General features: G+C 31.9%; 1 protein-coding gene across 1 annotated transcript; it reads left to right on the top strand.

Moving 5' to 3' along the window:
* The first annotated feature begins 1,621 nt into the window (after positions 1-1,621).
* On the top strand, positions 1,622-2,545 carry LOC112528500. Its single transcript, XM_025139530.1, has one exon. The coding sequence runs from the start codon at positions 1,622-1,624 to the stop codon at positions 2,543-2,545; it is 924 nt and encodes a 307-aa protein (XP_024995298.1).
* The last annotated feature ends 7,527 nt before the right edge of the window (positions 2,546-10,072 follow it).

Genomic DNA, 10,072 nt, shown 5'->3' with positions numbered 1-10,072 from the left:
TATATATTTTTTAATTTTTTATGATATCTTCAAATTTATATTTTATTCAAAAATAAAATCATTATTGCTTTCTTACAAACACATAAAATCGTATTATAACATTGACAGAGATAAATAATAAAATAGAACATTAAAATCGAGATGTATCTCGCTGCATTGCGCTATTACGATTCTAGTCAATATAAAGTAGAAGTGTACATAGGTTAGATTTAGGTCTAAAATCACGAATTTATTAAAAAGAAATTTGTACAGCTCAATCCAATCGGTTACAATTTAGGATGGGATATGTTGAGTCGGTCAAGTTGACCATTATTTATATTTAATTTGGTTGTCAAAGTTTGTTGCTAGTTGTCACATTTTTTTTGTATGTTCTAAACATTTCGTAGTCATGACATGTAATTCCAATTATTTGTAAGATCGTTAGCATATGGTGAAGCCCAACTGATTTAATTAGGGTGTTGTCGGTACACCATACGTGACCTGACATAACACATAACAAAATAGGGATCATTGTTCTATGTTGGACATGACTTTTACAAGATGAAATAAACTTTCATTTTACCAATATAATATCAAAAATAAACTTACTTCACTTCTAAACATCAAGTACGTCTTCCTCTCTACTTTTTATTAGTTATTTAAATTTTATTTATTCGTTTTACTGTTCACAAAATATATTACTTTTGTACCATTTTTATATTTTACTTAGTTTATGTAATTTATTAAATACTAATAATAAAAAATAATACAAAATTAAAATTGAATGTGATCCAAACCCACGAGTAAGGGTGCGCACGGGTTGGGTTGATCGATTTGAAGATATCTAAACAATCCAACCAAATGTTTGTGGTTTGAAAATTTTTGACTCAATCAAACCCAAACCAAAGTGCAACCCAAACCAACCCAACCCGTATGGGTTGGTCGGGTTGATACTTTGGTACATTAAAATATTTTTCTAACATTGAATATGTTATTTCTCTACTCGTAATTTCTTTTTAATCATCAACTATTTGATACAACTTATCCATACTTCTTACGTATATCATGTTCAGTTAATTTTCTCAATTTACATATATATGTTTACAGTTGCTGAACATATATACGAATGAATTATATAGAGATGTAAATAGATTGAAAATATGTGTATATGAAAAATATACATGATAGTGTAATTGTCTAATGTATATATTTATAGAAATTTAACAATCATATTAAATTCAAGAAATAAATGTATATCGGGTTCATCGAGTTGGGTTGGGTTTAAATAATAGTAACCCAATATCAATCCAATACCTATGATTTAACAATTTTACAACTTGATTAAACATTGAGTTACTTCAGATAAAATAATGTTAAGTTATTTTACGTTGGGTTGGATGAACACCCGTTGCCCACGAGTAATCACTATCCGATAACCTCTTTACATTTTACCGCCTTTATTTTTTCTCTCTCTCTAAATACAAAAAAGTCCCTTCGTAATTCAAACGTATTCATATATCTTCATACCAATCTCCGTATTCATCTATCCAACGTTCTCCAACAGAAAGCAAACAATTCAACAACATCACATTTTCGATTTCGGCACAGCAATTTTGTTTTATCAATATTGATTGATTTCACGATGCAGATGAATAAACCGACGAGTTCATCTTCGGCTTCCGGTTATGGTAATCAACATCGAGATTCCGATCATTTTGTTGATCAATCGGTTGGCGGGATTAGATTCAAATCCAACCAATGTTTTCAGTCTGATCAAAATGATAATTCTAATTCGACAAAGCCGTTGTCGGATTCAGCCGGACATGCAGATGACGATGACGAAGAAGAGTTTCTAGATTGTGAGGATGGCGTGGAGGATAACCATGAAGGTGATGGTGATTTTACGTTTGTGTGTGCGAGAGGGAATAATTCGTCTGTTCCTGTGGATAAACCGTCAGGAAACGGCCACATCCAGCCGGAATTTCCGTTGTTTGATCAGAATTTGTTGTCTGGCGTAGGAGGAAACCGATTGCCGATTCAACCTCATGTAGACAAGGTATTTGTTGAATCGTCTCATCGAGTTACATCTTCTACGTCGGAATATGACGAAATTGAATGCATAGCGGCAGGGCCGTACTGCACCTGGTCAAAACAATCGGCGACGGACAATCCGGAACTCAGTAAAAAGAGCAATTCAACCGGTTTCTCCAAGCTCTGGAGATTCAGAGGTAAAGTTGGTCGGTGCAATAGCGATGGCCGTGATGCATTTGTCTTCCTAAAACGTTCAGATAGGTCATCAACCTCGTCAAAGTCGGTTGCCAAGCGGACGACTGTAGGCGGATCTTCGGTGAAGGCCAACGGCACCACCGGAGGAGGAAAACCGAAAGTTGTAAAGAAGACAACGAAGGAGCAAAAGGCAAATTTATCGGCACATGAGGTTTACTTGAAAAAGAAAGAGCAAACGGAAGAAGAACGCCGGCGGTCTTACCTACCTTACCGGCCGGAAATCTTGGGGTTCTTCACCAATGTGAACGGTGGCTTAAGCAGAAATGTACACCCCTACTAAGCTAGTAAGCAGTACGCATTAACTACCAGTATCATTCCCTTTTCCCCCGTAATTTTTGTTTTCAAAAACAACATTCAAAATTTACGGGAGAAAATGTATATTCATTTATTTTCTTAAAATTTTAAATAATACAAAAGTTTAATTTTAATTTGTTATGAAGATTTGACCAAAACCTCAGTATCTATATTATCTTACTAGTTGTGTACCTGCGTAATGTGGCGGGAGCCATGAATTTTAACGATTTTGAAGTTCTACTGGTTTTATAAGATAAGATTTAACGATGATATAGGTTACATTTGGTCTTTACATATTAATACAATTTGAATAAATAAGAGTTATGGTTCCAATTACAGATTATCGATGAAAAAAGTTATATGACAGTTTAAAATCCAATATATTTAAAATCCAATATATTTAAAATCCAACATATTTAAACGACTCCACAAATGTATTCGATTTACACCAAGAGCAAAGAACCAAGAAACTTGAGTTTTAAGATAAACACTCAAAACCAATAAAGAAAACTACAAATTTGACATATCATAAGCAATGAAAAGACAAAAAAAGATGAGTTTTAGAATGAAATTTCAACTGCTTACCCTATTTCTTGTCCAGAAACTCAGATTAAGGTTGAATTAATACATGTATATATATATTTCAAAAAACCCAAAAACATATTATACAGTGCAATTTGAACAGTCTAACCCCAAAATATATAGTATATATATATATATATATAAATAAATAACTATAAAAGTATAAATCGTACAACTGCATCCATTGATGACTTCAAAAGAAAACCAACCAAACATCATTTTAGCAGCTAAATGGTTCATAGTTATTTAATTACAAATTATCAAAATTATTTACTTAAATTTGAACTCGTCTAAATGGTTGATAATTATTTAATTCAAACCAGTTATATGCAGTTTATTTATTTTTCTTGATTTGATTCCAACCTTCATGATTAAGTTATACCAGTCTCTTATGAACTTATCAGTTATAAATACACAGGTTCTTATTTGAGATTTAGAACTTGTCAATAAAAAGTAAAAAACCCCTTGTGGTTACGGAGGTTCAAATGCAGTGATTCCGGACCACTCGTGAAAGGGGTGATCACCCGAAAATTAGTCAGCTCGTATAACCGGTTGAATATCCAAGCTAATAAAAAAAATTATAAATGTTTCTAAAATATTATTATTCATTTTATTTAAAGTATTATGAAATATGGGCACATACCTTAAATCATGGAATTGCTTTCCTTTTACCTTTTAATCATTCACTATTTTTTAAGGCTTAAATCATGGATTTTGTTATATTTTAATTTAGAGTAAACTATAAATTTGTTCTCGTAATCATAAGAGTGGTACCTGATTGTTTTGAGCTTGACTGCAAGAATGTTTCTGAGGGATTTGGATTTGGAGGAGGAATTTGGATTTGGAGGGATTTGGATTGGATTTAAAATTCATTCATGTGTTTGGTTTGTAGGATTTGGATTGAATTTGAAATCCATTCCTTTATAAATCATGTTTGGTTTGTAGGATTTAGATTGAGATTTTTTTTTTCTTTTGTAATTATTTTAATCACCAAATCTCTTTCATTTTTTTAATACTACCTATTTAACAAACAAACCTATTAATTCAAAATACAAATTTATACTTGAACAAAAGCTTGAAAAAATGTAATTTATTTAAATCCAAGAGGCATTCCCAACCTCAAATGAGAAGTTGCTACAGTAAGTTTTTCTTTTTATATTTGGTGGATAAACCATGTACCAAAAGTAATAATGTAATTGCAAAAAGTACCACAAAAGGTGTGCAGCACGTTCGTCAAGAACCCCCAAAACAGATGGCTGTGATCAGATGCTTCTTTGCAAAACAGAACCAAAAGTATTACATGTTTCTACATCTTCTTTGCGACGGAGACGACCACCATGGGAGACGCCGACGGAGATGGTGAGCGACGACCACCGTGGGAGATGCGACAGAGACGGTGAGCGACGACCACAGTGGGAGACACGACAGAGACGGTGAGTGACGACCACCGTGGGAGACGGCGACGGAGATGGTGAGCGACGACCACCGTGGGAAACGGCGACGGAGATGGTGAGCGACGACCACCGTGGGAGACNGATGGTGAGCGACGACCACCGTGGGAAACGGCGACGGAGATGGTGAGCGACGACCACCGTGGGAGACGGCGACGGAGATGGTGAGCGACGACCACTGTGGGAGACGGCAATGGAGAAGCGATGAAAAGCTGGACAATGAAAAGCAAAAATAGAGGTCAAACAAATTAGTATACATATCAAGAATGCTATGTCCAAGCGTAAGTGAAAAAAAAGACCTTCGGCAACATCATATCCAAGATGATAAGATGAAGATTGTCATCCTCCAAAGCTATACACACCTTGGCAGCTTCCTTGATGCTCACCCCCAACAGCTTTACCAGGGAAGCTGCATGAAATTAATAATACCATAGATTCACATTAGTTACATAGACGGAGTCTTGTTTCCATTTTTTAAGAGGGAAAAGAGCCAAAAAGTAAGTACAAAAAAGAACCAACAATAAGGGTGCTTTAATCTTGTTGTCTTTGGAACTTTAGTGAGCCATGGCTTGATCTCAAGTGCAGAAACATAATATTAAGAGCAAAGATGAAGAATCGAACAAGAGATGATTGAATAGAGTAGAAGAATTGAAATGAAGAAAACCTGCTGTGTGATGAAAGAAGACGACGATGCTGGTAAGACGGAGGAGAGCAGGGACGACGGAGGAGAGCACCGGAGAGAGCAGGGACGATGGAGGAGAGCACGGGAGAGAAATGGACGAAAACAGATGCAGTAATATATATTGATAAAAATTTTGTAATTTTTGAAATTTGAATCAAATAGTTGTACATTGTGCTTTATGATTTGTCCTTAAGAGTTTTTTGAAATTTAAGCATAAAATGGCAGTACTTTATGCTTAAAGGGTTGTAATTAAGATAATGGTCTAAATAGTTATATATGTAGTATAGATTAATTAAATTTGATAAATATTTTAAAGTCTTAAAAAAATACAAAATCTAAAACACAAAGTAATTGTTTTTTAAACACAAAAGTACTTGTTTTTTAAGCTTTCCTTACAGAAATCTAAAACACAAAAAGACTTTTAAGCTTTCCCCAAGATGACTTTTAAGCTTTACCTACAGAAATCTATATTTATATTATCTTATAAACCAGATTTTTCAAAAATCTTAAAAACAATTTTTAATGCACAAAGTACTATACATTTATGCACAAAGTTATAAAAGTCTTAAAAACAACTCATAATGCATTAAATATTACTACTTTATGCATTTACTTTTACAAATATCTCAATCTACAATTAAAATAACAAATAGTTATCTGCAAAGCAGGTGATAGCCTTAGGATTAGTCGGCTCGCATAGCGGATTGGATATCCAGGTTAATAAAAAAAAATAACAAATAGTATAAGTTATCAATGCATATTATTACTTTTTCTTTTCATGTTCCGAAGATATTTTTGACATCTTTCACTTATGTCTTCACTTTCTCATACCTCTATTTCTGTTCTCTTGATTCTTTGCTTTTGATGTAAATCGAACATATTTGTGGAGTCGTTTAAATATGTTGGATTTTAAATATATTGGATTTTTAAACTGTCATAATTTTTTTTTATCGATAAACTGTAATTGAAACCATAACTCTTATTTATTCAAATTGTATTAATATGTAAAGACCAAGTGTAATTTATATCATCGTTAAATCTTCTCTAATAAAACCAGTGAAACTTCAAAATCATTAAAATTCACGGCTCCCGCCGCATTGCGCGGGTACACAACTAGTAGCTTGTTATACAATGATGCGATGTAACGAGTTGGGTTGGGTTGGATTTAAAGAAACATTATATTATAAAATAAGACTTGAAATTTTACAGACTAAATTGTAATTTTATAAAAGAACATCAATCATTCCCAACAAAAATACCGTGAAAGTTTACTTTCATATTGTTTCGTTGTGAAGGTTTAACGTCGTGTCACGACTGTCACAAACACATGATCTTAAGTCATACAATCGTTATAATAATGTATGTTCATAATCATAGGTCAATAAATGATGCATATTAGGAAATAAGTATAATTTATAATCACCTACACTACAAAAAATCAGTGTTTTCCCGATGGGAAAAGTTGTTGGTACAATCGAATACCAATGGGGTTCTGATGGAAAGAATTTGTTGAAAAGAACTTGATTCTTGAATTAGACTGACATAATCTAGAATTAGCAATAGACAAAAAAATCGGTAATATGTTACAAAAATAATTGTGTACTTATATAAACAAAATGTAAAATCATGCTTTACCAATAGGTTACCATCGACCATTTACCAACAAGAAGTTACATTCGAATTACTAACATCACATGCTACCATCCATGACTAAGTTTATCGATAAATTCAACACCATAGGTTTGCCGGAGATCGTTGGTGACACTACTAGAATAATGACTTTCATCGACGAGGATTACCGACTACGAAAATCTGTCGGTGTTCGACGGATCACCGATAATAAACAGGCTACAACAACTTTCCCAATGAAACAAAAAACCGTTGGTGAGTTTTATAATTTATGACATATCAAAAAATATTTTATTTTTATTTTTTAATTATCTATCTATGTGTCCATTGGTATTGGTTCCACCAGTATTGGGTTCCATTGGTATTGAGATCCGTTAGTGATCTATCTGTAATTCCAGTCACCAATGATTTGTCGGTGATTGTGACCGTTGATATCCTCTGACAAACTTTTATCGATGGATCCTACTTTTAGCGTCGTATGGTATGTAAGAATCACGTGATTAATAACACTACGGACTCAATTGTTGCAATCAAATTCGTAATATTGGCATACTGTGACACACTTCATTTTTCAATTTCATAACTTATGAAACCGTTAAAGGAACGAACTCTTATGTCCCACCGCTCTCGGACACCGACCCTTTCTTTAAACGGGCCACTTCAAATATTTCACTAGTTAAGGCTTGATCTGATTTTTTATCCAATCTTTTTACTTAAATGGATTGGTTTTTTTTAGGATCCGTTAAGGCTGGGTCCATCTGCACTTTTACCTCTAACGATAACCATCTTTAAATATTAAGTAACCCCATGTGCTCCTTACATAACGATCCAATCAAATGACTATCCAATTAATAACTATTAACATTTTATATTATTTTTTAATTGATATTTATATAATTTTTAGTTATTTAAAAGAATATGAATAATTAATTGAAATGGTAGATTAATTGAATGAATATTGTATAAAAATAAGATAAAAACTTTAAAATATTTCTCTGGTTTTCAAGAATCCGGGCTGGAGATAATCTAGGGGTTGTTTGTTTACCTCTTAATAGTTCCATTAACAGGCAACCTCTGAATCGTTAAGAGATGAATCTTGTTTGACAAAAAAAAGTATGTCTTTTAATGGTTCTAAAACCCTCTGAATGATTTTGTATCATCGGTCTCTCTTAACCATTAAGAGCCCTAATTCATTGTAAACAATTACCAAATAGTTATATTTCATTTTGCATTATATCATTAGAAGTCTCTTAATCATTCTGACCAGTTAATAATTCTGTACAAAACCATTCAACAACTGTCAAATAACCCCTTATTGTTTGTTGACTGAATAAGTTTTTTATTCGTCTAATATTTAATTGTTTTGTATTTTAATAAAAAAATCACACGCTTTTAATTCATTGACATTCTTTTAATTTACTGGCTGATAGCTTTTTAGGTTTGACTCTTATTTATTAATTTAAATGATATATACAAAGATATTATTATAGAATTTGAGATATGAGAATCGAAAGAAGTAATATTAATTTTTATGTTTAATTTTTTTATTAATTAAAATAATTATGGAAAAAAAAATTAAAGATATTAGTTTATTTCTATTTTTTTCTATAATTTTTTTTGGATATTAACAATAATTGATTTTTATCCAAATTTTCACCTTTAAATCATTGGTGATTTTACAATATACAAATCGAATTGAGTCTTATTTACCTAAATCTCATATGTGAATACGAAAAACGATTTTTTCCATTGATTTAGTAAATTCTAACATATGTTCACAGATGAATATTAATCATAACTTGTACGTGAATAAATTTAAATTATAATTGGTATTCTAAATCAGTGTAAGATTTATATTTGAAACACATGAATTAATAACATAGATTTACATGTGAACCTTAATTATAACTTGTATGCGAGTCAATTTACAACTTATAAATTATATTTTAATCAATTTTATTAATCATATGTAATATATATATATATATATATATATATATATATAGGGGCTGGTTAAAATACTAACCAAAACTATTGTGCAAACTATGTTAACCCGATCTTGATCGTTCATTTTCTCATCAAACGGTCCTTATTAAATGAGACTATAAAAATAATCATTTAATTAATATTTTAATTGAGATGCCTATGAACAACGGTTCAGAGGGTACTTTTGTAAAAATATCGCATGAACACGGTGAACATTTATATGAACACGGTGAATGTTCATGGACATTACATGGATATGAACACCATGAACACCGTGAACATCGGAATTACCTCATGTCTTAAAAGATTTGTAACTCCCAAATAATTATTAGGGAGTTACATAAAGGTCAAATTACAAAATGACCCTTGTATTCAATTTATAAGGTACATTTGAACATAAAGTAAAGAAAGAATGTGATTGGTTGATGTTGGTTAGTAGAGTTAACACAAAAAATGGGTTAGTATTTGAACGCTCCTATATATATATATATATATATATATATATATAGGAGCGTTCAAATACAAACTAATAACAACCAATCACATAAATTCATTTGTTTTTCTTTATTTTTAATTTGTAATGGCATTATGGTCTTTTAAGATTGCTATAGTTATGTTTGATAAGTATTCAATATTAATATATAAGTTTGGTAATCCTTTAAGTTAGTACAAATATGGAATATATCTTAATTAGTTAGCATCTTTAGTAAATATTTAATCGATTTATCCATTAAATATGCTGATATAAATTGTCATTTTTGAAAAATGTACAATAATTGTTGATTAAAAGAATTTTTTTTATGTTTCATCATTTATTAAAATATCCCCCTTTTATAGTTTCTAGGTAACTCTATTTCATTATTAATAGTTTCATTATGTTTTATCATTAACGGTTTCATTCAGTTTCATTCTATTCAATGTCACAGTTTCATTCAGTTTCATCATTAACACTTCTAAATAGCCTATTGTCCCTATCATTAACAGTTTCATAGTGTCCAATGAAACATGTTCACGATATTAGATGAGGGAAAAAAGATTTCATTGATCACAACTAGAGATGGCCAAATGTAACCGGCCCAGCCCGTAACTGACGGAGGCCCGAAACTGAGCCCAGCTCAAGACCGTAACCGACCGGGACCGGTGGTAACCGGTTATGGACCGGCGGTTACGAACCGGTTATTGT

The sequence above is a fragment of the Cynara cardunculus genome, assembly GCF_001531365.2.
Source record: "Cynara cardunculus var. scolymus isolate 2C chromosome LG 15, CcrdV1, whole genome shotgun sequence".
Taxonomy (NCBI): Eukaryota; Viridiplantae; Streptophyta; class Magnoliopsida; order Asterales; family Asteraceae; genus Cynara; species Cynara cardunculus.
This window is presented reverse-complemented; position numbering and strand designations above follow the sequence as displayed.